General features: G+C 42.9%; 1 protein-coding gene across 4 annotated transcripts in view; it reads right to left on the bottom strand.

The window, feature by feature from the left end:
* Nucleotides 1-14,660, bottom strand: part of SPTLC1 (serine palmitoyltransferase long chain base subunit 1) — a 68,603-nt gene that overhangs the window by 32,895 nt on the left and 21,048 nt on the right. For all 4 annotated transcript variants that reach the window (XM_004387973.3, XM_023742115.1, XM_023742116.1 and 1 more), the window contains one exon: nucleotides 12,285-12,417. In XM_004387973.3, coding sequence (XP_004388030.1) covers nucleotides 12,285-12,417 — 133 coding nt within the window. The remainder of the gene's footprint in view (nucleotides 1-12,284; nucleotides 12,418-14,660) is intronic.

Genomic DNA, 14,660 nt, shown 5'->3' with positions numbered 1-14,660 from the left:
TAAGACGGACTAGCAGCAGTTATACTGATGAGGTCTGATGTGATCTCCTTATGTGTTGTAAACTCTGTCACTACGATGTACTAAGACGGATTAGCAGCAGTTATACTGATGAGGTCTGCAAGATTAGATAGTGCCTTAAGCCAGTCTCTTTTCAGGTGTGAAAGAGAGAAGCAAGCAGAGACACATGGGGACCTCATGCCACCAGGAAAGCGGTGCTGGGGGCAGAGCGCATCCTTTGGACCTGAGGTTCCTGTGCTGAGAAGCTCCCAGACCAAAGGAAGACTGATGAACCACAAGGACCTTCCTCCAGAGCCGACAGAGAGAGAGAAAGCCTTCCCCTGGAGCTGACGCCCTGAATTTGGACTTGTAGCCTACTGGACTGTGAGAGAATCAACTTCTCTTTGTTAAAGCCGTCCACTTGTGGTATTTCTGTTAGAGCAGCACGAGATGACCAAGACACTGGCAAACTGGAAATACCAACAGGAGCAGAAAACAAAGTTCCAACAAACCCTCTCTCTCTAGCCAAGGGACCAGAAAAGGAGCAGCCCAGCAAGACAAAAAGCTTTTAGACGATACCACTCCACTGTCATCAAACACTACAGAGAAACCCGCAGGCCCACCTCCACCCCTGCCAGCAAGGGCGGCGTGAGGAGCCTAGACTTCGACCCTTGTGAGGCTATAATGAGGCACGCTGAAATCCCTGTCACGGTGTTGCTGGGAAAGGTCAAGTAGGGGCCCGGGAATTTGATCTCCACCAGCCAGTGACACGTGCCCGCCCCTCCCACACACTGGTGTCCGTGGAGACCACGCGGAGCCTCAAAGTTCCACCCCCACCTGGCAGTAACCAGGCAGCCCTCCCCCTCCGTATGAGTGTATGAGACAAAGCTCAGTGGGCAGTCAGGTCTACCATCACAGCCCAGTGGTAAAAGGACATTCCCGTCCTGGGTTTTGATGCAGGTCCAGTGGAAAACCTGGACTTTTACTTTCATCTGGCAGTAATGAGGAGTCAGCTCCCGTTCCCCTGCCGGAGCAGGGCCAGAGAAAGCCAGTTCAAAAAGGATAAATGAGGGACAGGCTACTACAGCATAGTAGGAAAATTCTAGGATGCAATAAAATATTTCTTGTTATACCAAGATCCAGGAAGATATTAAAAAAAAAAAGAAAAAAAAAGACAGGAAAGAATTAACCGATGGCAAAACCAGGATGACAAAAATGTTAGGACTAACTGGCCATTTTAAAGCAGCCATGATAAAAACGTTTCCAGGAGCAATTATGAGCACGCTTGAAGCAAAAAATCAGAAAGCTTAAGCCAAGAAATAGAAGACATAAAGAAGACTCCAGTGGAAATCTTAGACTGGAAAAACACAATAACCATTCCCTGCCAAAAAAAGAAAAGTTCAGGGAATGAGCTCCACAGCAGAATGGACAGCGAGAGGAAAGAATGAATGAACTAAACAACTAACAATAGAAATTATTCAAGCTGAAAAGAGAGACAACAGACTGCAGATTGGAAAGGAATCAACAGAGTCTCAGGGACCTGTGGATTATAACAAAAGATCGAACATTAATGTCATCTGCGTTCCAGAAGGACAGAAAGAGAGGGTGGAGCCAAAAAATTATCAGAAAGAAAAAAAAGGCTGAAAACACCTCAAATTTGGGAAGAGGTTTAAACCTACAATTCAAGAACTTAAGTGAACTCCAACAGGATAAACGTAAACAAATAAATGCCACAATATAGCAGTCAAATTTCTAAAAACCCAAGATAGAAAAAAGTCTTGAAAGCACCCAGAGAAAATCGACACTTTACCATAGGGGAAAAGCAATCTGAATGACAGTAGATTTCTCATTAGAAACCATGAAGGCAAGAAAAAAGTGACACAATAATTTGGAATGTCTAGAAGAAAAGAACAGTCAACCAAAAATCTTATATTGCTATTAGTTGCCAGTGAGTAGATTCCAAACTATGATGACCCCATGTGTGCAGAGCAGAACTGCTCCATAGGGTTTTCACGGTTGTAACCTTCTGGAAGATTACCAAGCCTTAATCGAAAGGTCCGCGATTTGAACCCACCATCTGCTCCCATAAAGACTGCTGTTAGCTGTTAGGTGCTGTTGAGTCAGGTGTGACTCATAACCACTCTATGTAAAACAGAATGAAACAGTGCTGGGTCCTGCCTGATCCTCACAATCACTGCTATGTTTGAATCCATTGTCGCGGCCACTGTGTCAATTCATCTCGTTAAGGGTCTTCCTCTTTTTTGCTGACCATCTAACTTACAAGAAGGATGTCCTTCCCCAGGGACTGGTCCCTGCTGATAACAGGTCCAAAGTACGTGAGACGAAGTCTCGCCATTCTCCCTTCTAAGGAGCGTTCTGGCTGTATTTCTTCCAAGACAGATTTGTTTATTCTCCTGGCAGTTCAAAGTATATTCAATATTCTTTGTCAACACCATAATTCAAATGCATCAATTCTTCTTTGGTCCTCCTCATTCACTGCCCAGCTTTCGCATACATATGAGGCGACTGAAAATACCACAGTTTTAGTCAGGTGCACCTTAGTCCTCAAAGTGACATCTTTGCTTTTCGACACTTTAAAGAGGTCTTTTGCAGCAGATCTGCAATACGTCGTTTGATTTCTTGACTGCTGCTTCCATGGGCAATGACTGCGGATCCAAGCAAAAGGAAATCCTTGACAACTTCAATTTTTTCTCCATTAATCATGATGTTGCTTACTGGTTCAGCTGTGAGGATTTGTTTTCTTTATGTGGCGGTGTAATCCATATCGAAGACTATAGTCTTTGATCTTCATCAGTAAGTGCTTCAAGTCCTCTTCACTTACAGCAAGCAAGGTTGTGTCATCGGCATAACGCAGGTTGTTAACAAGTCTTCCTCCAATCCTTATGCCCGTTCTTCTTCATCCAGTCCAGGTTCTCCAACTGTTTGCTCAGCGTACAAACTGAATATGTAAGATGAAAGGATACAACCCTGACTCACACCATTCCTGATTTTAAACCGTGCAATGCTCCTTTGTTCTGTTCAAACGACTGCCTCTTGGTCTATGTACAGGTTCTACATGAGCACAATTAAATGTTCTGGAAGTCCCATTCTTCGCAATGTTATCCATAATCTGTTATGATCCACACAGTCGAATGCTTTTGCATAGTCCATAAAACACAGGTAAACAGCTTTCTAGAATTCCCTCTGTTTAGTCAAGATCCATCCGACAACAACGATATCGCTTGTCCCACATCGTCTTCTGAATCCGACTTGAATTTCTAGCAGTTCCTTGCTGACATACTGCTGCAACCATTTTTGAATTATCTTCAGCAAAATTTTACTTGTGTGTGATATTAATAATATTGTCCAATACTTTCCACAAACTGTTAGGTAACCTTTCTTTGGAATGGGCACAAACATGGATCTCTTCCAGTTGGTTGGCCACGTAGCTGCCTTCCAAATTTCTTGGCACAGATAAGCGAGCAGCTCTGGCATTGCATCCATTTGTTGAAACATCTCAACTGGCATTCCGTGAATTCCTGGAGCTTTGTTTTTCACCAGTGCCTTCAATGCAGCTTGGACTTCTTACTTACGTACCACTGGTTGTTGATCACATGCTACCACCTGAAATGGATGAGTGTAGACCAGTTCTCTTTGGTACAGTGACTCTGTGTTTTCCGTCTATCTTCTTTTGATGCTTCCTCTGTCGCTCAATATTGTTCCCACAGAATCCTTCAGTATTGCAACTCGAGGCCTAAATTTTTTCTTCAGTTCTTTCAGCAAGAGTGTTCTTCCCTTACGGTTTTCTGACTCTATGTCTTTCAACATGTCATTATAATACTTTTGTCTTCTCGAGCTGCCCTTTGAAATCTTCTGTTCAGCTCTTTTATCCATCATTTCTTCCGTTTGCTTTAGCTACTCTATGTTCAAGAGCAAGTTTCAGAGTCTCTTCTAATATCCATTTTGGACTTTTCTTTTTTTCCTCTCTTTTGAATGTCCTTTTTCTTTCTTCATGAATGATGTCCTTGATGTCATCCCACAACTTGTCTGGTCTTCGGTCATTAGCGTTCAATGCATCAAATCTATTCTCAGGTGGGATATACTCAAGATCGTTCTCGGGCTCTCGTGGACTTGCTCTAATTGTCTTCAGCTTCAACTTGAACCTGCATATGAGCAATTGACGGTCTGTTCCGCAGTCGGCCCCTAGCTTTGTTCTGGCTCATGATACTGAGCTTCTCCATCATCTCTTTCCACAGATGCAGTCGATTTGACTCCCGTGTGTTCTGTCTAGTGAAGTCCACATGTATAGTCACCGTTTATGTTGTTGAAAAAAGGTATTTGCAATGAATAGGTCATTGGTCTTGCAAAAGTCTATCATGTGAACTCCAGCGTCACTTCTGTCACCAAGGCCATACTTTCCAACTACTGCTCCTTCTTCGTTTCCAACTTTTGCATTCCAATCACCAGTAACTATCAATGCACCTTGATTATATGTTTCATTAATTTCAGACTGCAGAAGTTGGTAAAAATCTTCAATTTCTTCATCTCTGGCCTTAGTGGTTGGTGCATAAATTTGAATAATAGTTGTATTAACTGGTTTTCCTTGTAGGTGTATGGATATTATCCTATCACTGACAGACTTGTAGATTAGGACAGATCTTGAAATGTTCTTTTTGTCAATGAATGTGACACCGTTCCTGTTCAACTTGTCATTCCTGCCACAGTAGAACATACAACTGTCCGACTCAAAATGGCCAGTACCAGTCCATTTCAGCTTACTAATGCCTAGGATATCTATCTTGAAGCATTCCATTTCACATTTGACAATTTCCAATCTTCTTAGATTTATACTTTGTACATTCCATGTTTCCGATTATTAATGGATGTTTGCATCTGTTTCTTCTCATTTAGAGTCTTGCCACATCAGGGGGAAAAAAAAGCTTACTCCATCTACGTCATCAAGGTCAACTCTACTTTGAGGAGGCAGCTCTTCCCCAATTATATTTTGAGTGTCTTCCGACCTGAGGGCTTCGTCTTCCGGTACTATATCAGACAATGTTCCACTGCTGTACAGAAGGTTTTCACTGGCCAGTTGTTCAGAAGTAGATCACCAGGTCCTTCTTCCTAGTCCATCTTAGTCTGGAAGCTCTGCTTAAACCTGCCCTCCAAGGGTGATCCTGCTGGTATTGAAATACCAGTAGCACAGCTTCCACCATCACAGCACCACACAAGCCACCACAGTAAGACAGACGAGTGGTGGCCATAAAGATTACAGGCTAAGAAACCCTACGGGGCAGTTCTACTCTGTCCTATAGTGTCGCTATGAGTCAGAATCAACTCGATGGCTGTGGGTTTGGTTTTCGGGTTTGTCTTACAAGGTGCCTCTGGGTAGGTTCAAACTACCAACTTTTTGGTTAGTAGTTCAGTGCTTAAATGTTTGTCCCACCCAGTGACTCCAAGAATCCTACACTTAGCAAAAATACCCTTTAGGAATAAAGGGGAAATCAAAACATTCTCAGCTGAAGAAAAACTAAGAGAATCTGTCACTAGCAAACCTGTTCTGAAAAGAAGGCTAAAGGAAGTGCTCTAAAAAGAAAACAAACTCCCCCTGCCCCAACCATAAAAGAAGGATAATTGCAATATTAGGAAGAATGAACACAGAAGGAAAAATATGGACAAATACGACAGACTTTTCTTCTCCACAATAGTTTGATATGTTTCTCAATGTAAAGAGTGGAAATATTTAAAACAACAGTATTATCAATAGGGGCAAAAAAAGGATGTAAAGAAAGGAAAAGATTTCTCTATTTCACTTGAACTGGTACCAGTAGACTATGATAACTTACGTACATATAAGGTAGTACTTACAGCAATGATTCAAAAAGCTATACAAAGAGAAATACTGAAAAACACTATACATAAAAGAAAATGAAATTCTAAAACTTCATCAAGCAACCCAGAGAAAGGCAGAAAAATGAAAACAGAAACAATAAAATAGGGCAAACAGAAAACAAAATGGCAGGCTTAAACCCTAATACATCAATAATTATATTAAATGTAAATAAACTAAATTATTCAATTTAACCCTTTCAGGATCAGCAGTATATTTATCTACCACTTACTTTTGGTACTATGGGGCTCACTGGGAAGCTACTGCCCCACTGAAAGGATGTGTTGTGGGCAGGCAGGGCCCCATATAACAGTTTCAAAAAGAAAAAATGGGTGTGCTGCAAATTACTGATTTTACAGGGTACTGTATGAGTTGATGCTGAATCACTGAATTTTTGGTAGGAAAAACACGAATTTTGAAAAATTTTATTTGGGACACATATGTACCTCTGGACTCCAAGGGTACAATTTGTGGAATGAGGCATAAAACAAAAACCATATTACCTACTAAAATTCAGATATACTCAACGATTAAGCACACCCTCCATTACTGAAAACAGTATGAACAAAAAATTAAAAGAAAAAAACAACTGGGTCACGAAAGGGATAAAGACAGAGACTGAGTGAATTAAATAACACTATTCAACTATATGCTGTCTGTAAGAAACTCACTTCAAATATAATATATATCACAGGTATGTCCAAACTAAAAGGATGGGAAAACATGTATCAGCAAACATCAACCAAAGGAAAGCAGGAGTGGTTATACTGACCAACCAGATGCCATCGAACTGACTCCAACTCATGGTCCCACCATGTGTGTGTCAGAGTAGAACACTGCTGTATAAGGTTTTCAATGGTTGATTTTTTGGAAGCAGATCACCGGGCCTTTCTTCCTAGGTGCCTCTGGGTGGACTTGAACCTCTAACCTTTCTGTCAGCAGCCAAGGGCATTATCCGTTTACACCACTCAGGGACTCCAGTGGCTATATTAGTATCTGGTAAATTAACTTCAGAGCAAAGAAAATTAGCAGTGACAGAGAGGGGCACTGGATAACAATAAAAGGCTCAATTCACCAAGAAAACTTAGCAATCCTCCCAAATGTGTATGCACAAGACAACAGAGCTGCAAAATATGTGAAGATAAAACTGAAAGGAGAAACGGACAAGTCTGTAACTACAGTTGGAGACTTCACCACCTCTCAACAATTGACGGAACAACTAGATGGAAAATCAGCAAGGATACGCAAGAACTCAGCAACATCATCAACCAACAATATGTAATCAACATCTATAAAACACTCCACCCAATAAGAGCAGCATATGCATTCTTTTTAAGTCCCCGTGGAACATACACCAAGACGGACCACACCGTGGGCTGTAAAACTGGCTACAACAAACCGAAAATCTCCAAACACCTGGAAATTAAACAACACACTTCTGTGTAATCCAGAGGTCAAAGAGAAAGTCTAAAGGTAAATAAAAAAATACACTGAACTGAATGAGAGCGAAAATGCAATCTACTGAAATATGTGGAACACCAGTAAAGCAGTGCTGAGAGGAGATTCTGCACAAAATGCATATGTTCAAACCAGGAAAAGTCTCCAGTCAATATTCTAAGCTACTACCTCAAAAGCTTGGGGGGGGGGAGGGGTGCAAAATAAACTGTAAATAAGCAGAAGGCAAGAAATAATAAACAGCAGAAATCGATGAAATTGAAAACAGAAACACAAAAGAGAAAAATTAATGAAACAAAGAGCTGATTCTTTGAAAAGATCAATAAAATTGACAAACCTCTAGCAAGACCGACAAAGAAAAAAAGACACAAATTACCAGTATCAGTAATGAAACAGTGAAAATCATCAGACTCTGCAGACATCAGGATAATAAGGAAGTACTATGAACATGTCTACATACATTAATTTGACAACTCAGAAGAAACAGACCAGTTCCTTAAAAAACACCAACTACCTCAAACTTACCTAACATGAAACAGAAATATGAATAGCCCTGTAACTATTACAGAAACTGAATTCATAATTAAAATCCTTCTAAAAAAGAAAGCTCCAGACCTAGACAGTATCACTGGAGAAATGTTTACAAAATGAACAATTCTATATAATCTCCTTCAGAAAAGACAAGAGGATAGAATACTTTCCATTTCATTTTATGAAGCTAGCATTAAGTTGATACCAAAATCAGACAAAGAAATGCAAAAAGAGAACCATTTCCCTCATGAATACAGACACAAAAATCCTTAAGAAAACATCAGCAAGCAGGATTAAGCAATATACAAACCCCATGACCAAGTGGGGTTCATTTCAGTGATGTTAAGACTGGTTAAATATTTGAAAATCAGTCAACGTAATCCATCGTATTAACAGACTAAAAAATAAGTTACACAATCATATCAACTGATACCGAGAAAGCATTTTTAAAAATTCAACGCCCATTTGTGATTAAAACCTCTAAGAGGTGAACATCCTTAACTTGACAAAGGGTATCTCCAAAAACTTACAGCTAACTTTACACTAAACTGTGAAAGACTGAATGCTTCCCCCTCAGGTCAGAAGCAAGGCAAGGATGTCCGCTCTAACTACTCTTAGTCAACATGGTCTTGGGAGTTCTAGCCAGTGCTGTGAGGCGAGGAAAGGAAATAAAAGGCACACGGATAGGAAAAGAAGAAATAAAACTATGCCTATCTGCAGATGATATGACTGTCTGAGTGGAAAATTAAAAAAAAAAAACAAACCTCCTAGAATGAATAAATGAATTCAGTAAGTCTGCAGGATACAAGATCAACATACAAAAATCAACTGTATTTCTATGTACTAACAATGGACGCCAAAATTAAAAAATGCAACACCATTTACAATCGCTCAAAAAATGGTAAACGTAAATCTAACAAAATACATACAGGACTTGCATGCTAAAAACCAAAATTCACTGATGAAAGAAAACCACAAGAATCTAAACAAAGAGACATGGACTGGATTGTTCATGGACTGGAAGACTCAACACAGTAAAGATGTCAATTCTCCCCAAACTGATATACAGGTTTAAGGCAATTCCTATCAAAATCCCAGCAACACTTTTTTACAGATAGACAAAAGATTATTTTAAAATTCATATGGAAAGGCAAGGGACCCAAAACCATTCCGAAAAACAAGACTAATGTGGGAAAAATCAGTCTACTTGATTTCAAGATTTATTATATAACTGCAGTAATTGATATTACATGGTATTGGCAGAGGGACAGACATGGTGATAAATGAAACCGTATGTATGCTGAGCAAATAATCTGAGAACCTGGACTATGTGAGGGAGACTGGGGCATCAGGATTGGAGGAAGACTCATTAACAACCTGCAACAGGCAGATGACACAACCTTGCTTGCAGAAAGTGAACAGGACTTGAAGCACCTACTGATGAAGATCAAAGACCACAGCCTTTAGTACAGATTACACCTCAACATAAAGAAAACAAAAATCTTCACAACTGGACCAATAAGCACCATCATGATAAACGGAGAAAAGTTTGAAGTTGTCAAGGATTTCATTTTACTTGGATCCACAATCAACACCCATGGAAGCAACAGTCAGGAAATCAAACAACGTATTACATCAGGTAAATCTGCAAAAGACCTCTTTAAAGTGCTGAAAAGCAAAGATGTAACTTCGAGGACTAGGGTGCACCCGACCCAAGACACTGTATTTTCAATCACCTCATATGTATGCAAAAGCTGGACAATGAATAAGGAAGACTGAAGAAGAATTGATGACTCTGAATCATGGTGTTGGTGAAGAATATTGAATACACCATGAACTGCCACAAGAATGAACAAGTCTGTCTTGGAAGAAGTACAGCCAGAGTGCTCCTTAGAAGCAAGTATGGTAAGACTTCATCTCACATACTTTGGACATGTAATCAGGAGGGACCAGTCCCTGGAGAAGGACATCATGCTTGGTAAAGTAGAGGGTCAGCGAAAAAGAGGAAGACCCTCAATGAGATGGATGGACACAGTGGCTGCAACAATGGGCTCAAGCATAGCAAAGACTTGAGGATGGCGTAGGACCGGGCAGTGTTTGGTTCTATTGTACGCAGGGTCACTACGAGTTGGAACCAACTTAACAGCAGCTAATGACACAGACCTACACAAATAAGCCAAACTGATTTTTGACGAAGCGCAATAGCAAGTCAGTGGAAGAAAGATAACCTTTTTAACAGATGGTGCTGGAGAAAATGAACATCTACAGGCAAAAAAAAATAAACCCTGACTCGAGTCTCACAACATATACGAAAACGAACTCAAAATGGAGCGTGGATTTAAATCTAAAATGTAAAACTGTAAAAACTTTTAGGAACAAACAGGATAAACTTTTCCAGACTTAAGGCTAGGCAAAGAGTTCTTAGACTCGACACCAAAAGCATGATGTATAAAAGGAAAAATCGATAACCTGGACTTCATCAAAAAAAAAAAAAAAAAAGCAAAAAACAAAAAAAAACTTTTGCTTTCTCTTAGACTCTGTTAAGAGGATGAAAATACAAGTTACAGAGTGGGAGAAAATACTTGTATATCACATGTCTGCGGTTCGAACCCTCCAGCAGCTCCGCGGGAGAAAAGCCGTGGCAATCTGCCCCACGGGACAGTCCTCCTCTGTCCTACAGTGTCGGTATGAGCTGGATTCGACTCGATGGCACACGTGACAACAACTGAGTGATAGGTGCTATCCTAAGCCGTGGACTTCCAGCAGGAAATAAAGACAGAGATATAAAATTATAAACCGCCGTCAGTTCTGTAAAGGAAACACACGGTGAGTGTGAGGCAAGAGGAGCGAAGAGCAGGCGTGTGTGCGGCCTGAGAAGCAGAGTGGCTTTGCCAAGCAGTGTTTAACAGCCTTTGTGATCATGAATTCACAAGGATACCAAACTCTCTGTCAAATTTTCTCCACAAATAGCAAGGGGTCCTGACCTGGTATGAGAGGTTGGGGGAGACTTCTCTGCAGAGGTGATACGTGTGCAGGAATCTGAAGGATGTGTGGGAATTACACAGACAAGAGGAGGAACAACATTCTAGGCAAGGGGACTAGCACGTGCCAAGGCCCTGAGGTGAGAAGACACTAGGACACATGGCTGGTGAGGCTGCAGCACAGCTGTCTGAGGAAAAACGGTACAAGGTGAGCCTGAAAAGGTAGTCCAAAACACACGATCCTAAGAAGGACCTGGGTTTTTATTTTAGGAGCAATGGACGCTGTGACATAATCAGATTTACATTCTTAAAGATTACTCTGGCTGTGGTGTCAAAAAAGAAACAGGAAGCACGCATAAATTTCAGGACACCTAAACTTAAGGGTCATTTATCAGTTCACTGAACAGATGACAGAGTGTGAACTGGAGTGGCAGAAGCTTGTGACGGGCGTCCCCGGCTGCCCACGGTCCTCTGAGCCCTGGCACACACCCTCAGCTTTTGCCTTCACGGTCGACAGCCGCACCACACGCCCGGTGCAGACAGCATGTTTGCAGATGGGGCCGTGGGAAGTTAAGGGAGTTCCTAACTCATGGCTTCCGTTTTCTCAACTGGACATGAAGCCAGATGAGCAGAGAGCGGGTGTTTGCGAGGAGGAGGATTAGAGAAGGGCACTCACTTTGCCAGGTCGTGTGAATGCCCGTGTGGGCTGTGACCACGGACTCACAAGGGCACTGAACTGGCTGGCTCTAAGACTGTCCAGATTGATGGAGCCGCACACGGACGGGTGAGTACGGCCTTCTAGACGCCAGTAAAGAAAATCACAACGGCAGCCAACTGAGTGCTAACACCCTTGAGCGTGCTTTTAGTAAAGGTCTCACAGATTTTGTAGGATGACTGGGCTGGGGCAACTACACAGTTATTGAAAAAAAAATCAGTATTACTTAATGCAGATAACCCTGTTATGGATCGAACTGTGCCCCCCATAAATATGTGTTGTAAATCCTAACCTCTATACCTCTGGTTGTAATCCCATTTGGGAATAGGCTGTCTTTGTTACGTTAATAAGACAGGATCAGCACACACTGAGCTATCAGAGATTAAACAAGCACGCTAAAGAAGCAGAAACGAAGGGAGACAGACGCCAAGCTACATGAAGATCACCCAGGAGCAGACGCTGAGAAGAGACAAGCACCTTCCCCAAGAGCCGACGGAGGCAGAAAGCCTTCCCCTACAGCCGGCACCCTGAATGCCAACTTCTAGCCCCCTAAACTGTGAGAAAACTAATTTGTTTGCTAAAGCCACCCACTTGTGGTATTTCTGTTATAGCAGCACTAGATAACTAGGTCAGCCTCTGATGAAGGAATTCTCTAACACGGTCAGTATTATTCCCAAAGGAATCTGGATTGGAAATTTAGGTAAAGGTTACTTACACAAACACAATGTCCCCTCTCTTAGAGTAGGCAGGAATAGCACTGGCAATCGTGGCAAATCCATACGAGTATATAATGGCCTCCTCTGTCTTCATAAATTTTGCCAGGCGGTCTTCCAAATCCAAATGCACATCTATTTCAATGGAAGAATGTTGAATGGTTAAACTGTCTTATAATTCTTCTTCCCCCTCTACTGAAGAATAGAGAAAGTTTAGCTGTTAATACTTCACCTTATGGTCAGGTCAAAAAGTAATTGTTTTTAAATCATATATTATATACAATCTATTAAAATACTCAGGGGTCCAAACTGATGTCAGCTACTCATCTGTCTGTAACATGTGTCCCCCCGGCAGCTCCAAACCCCAGGTGGTGGTTTTGTATACTTCTCTCCTACTTTACCATTCCATTTCTGGACTTGCCTAATGTAACTGGCCTCAAACTCCATGAACCCGCTGGGCTCAGGAGTTCAAGACCCATGGACGCCACCGGCTGTAACTTCCCACAGCCAGAAACACTGAGGCTTTACCGATGTATGCTAGTAATTTTCAAACGTCTTTTTGCATTTTAGCAGAAGGGAGCAAACTAGGTGCTCAGAAACCTGTCAACGAGCTTTTAAAATGAGGAAGAAAAGTAGTTAATTAAAACACAAAACCACCCTGTATTCTACATCTAGACAGTGACACCTACTTTACACGTCAGAGGCTAACTAACCCTCTAACAGTCTGCGTCAGTCTGTAGCTGTGGCACTGCCATCACTCGGCAGGGATGGGTTTCTGTTTGCATTTCTTTTAAAGTACGCTGGGGTGTTAAATTAATAGTACAAAAAGAAACTTGGTCCTGTTACAGAAGGAACTTAGGAAGAACACTGGCATGATAAGGACGATACATCCGTAATGACTCGTCCGCCCTATCTGCATTTTCCTCTTCAGTCACAGTTCAGCCTTTCAGCCCCTAGGCTGAGCCGCGAGGCTCCCGGCCCTGGGACAGAGGCCAGTGAGCACAAGGATAAACAGGCCGACGGCGGCCAAAGAACCTTCAAGGCTAACAGTGGCCTTAACATGAGGCGTTATCGTGGAGAGAAGAGGATCTTTACAGTCGCTTTAGCTCTCTTAACCACAGCAGGGCGGATGAGCGATTTTACCACGTGGCCTGTGCAAGGAGAATTCAGAGTCTGACACAGGAAGAATGACACCAGGCCCCTTCTGCCGTGAGAACAGAGGAAATCGGACTACAGGGGATGGCAGGGGACCCAGACATTGGCCAGTGAGGGGAGAGGAGGAAAGGGCTGATGCCCTGGCAGAGCCCTCGGTCCAGACACAGGGGCCCCAGGGGTGGCAGCGCTGCTCCCAAGGGCCAGAGGGCGCCCGCTGCATGTCAGCCTCTGCTCTCCCTCCACGGAGCAACAGCACTGCCTCTCTGCCGCTGAGACCAGGGGACAGCTCAGAGCCCACCGCCTCCCAGCTCCATGGGGATGCGCCCCTCCACGCCAGGGGTCATCCTGGGGAGGAGGAGGAGGGACAAGACCCGAAGGACTGAGACACACAACAGAGACGGCTTAAACCAGCTCAGGCACAAAGCTGGACTCCGAGTGGATTAAATAATTAAACCGTAAGGGCAGAGACACAGTTAATGCTTCTTCAAACCATTTATAAATTAAAGTGTATACAGGCTTAATCTATCACAATACCAAAACACACATTTGATTTTCATTACCAATCAGGTGTAGGCATTTTGTAGAACTGATACTTTCGTTACACCCAGAGCATCAGGTCCGAGACAGCGCCAACACGAAGGTCAGGACCGACCCGGCTGCACCCGACGCAGGCTGCCTAGGAGACGCTATCAGTGAATGGTTCCATCCAAAGCCAGGCAAGAAAGAGGACAGGAGGTGAAGGACGTAGGAAATGAGCCACCTCGCTGGTCGCTGAGGACTGGGCCGTCAGTCAGTCTCTGGGCTCTTCCTGCGGGTCCGGAGTCGTGTTCTGCGGATGAGAGGTGCGAGGGCCACGTCCTGGGTAGGAGGCCTCCTTCTAATCACAGTGCTGCCTCTGAACTGGGAACATCTACCACAGCTCCTGCTGATTTAGCCAAACCACACTGAACCGCTTTCCTGCAGGAGCCTCATTTCAAAAAGAGAACCACGCTATGGACACAGACAAACTGTTTTTGCGAACTACAGAAGGATTTAAAATCATTCTGTCGACTTCGCAGCTCTAAACGCCTTTTCATTGATTGGCTTTTCGGTCAGGGCTTCAGAGTCAGGTGCTGTGGAGTCAAGAAGCTGGCTTTGTCCAACATGAGGCAGCCTTTGCCCTTGGTCCCTGAGAAATAACCCTCGGAGTAACTGGGGTGCCTTGGTCCGGGACCTCCAAGCCA

The sequence above is a fragment of the Trichechus manatus genome, unplaced genomic scaffold (genome assembly GCF_000243295.1).
Source record: "Trichechus manatus latirostris isolate Lorelei unplaced genomic scaffold, TriManLat1.0 scaffold00201, whole genome shotgun sequence".
NCBI lineage: Eukaryota > Metazoa > Chordata > Mammalia > Sirenia > Trichechidae > Trichechus > Trichechus manatus.
The sequence above is the reverse complement of the archived record's forward strand: the minus strand, read 5'-3'. Positions and strand labels throughout refer to the sequence as shown.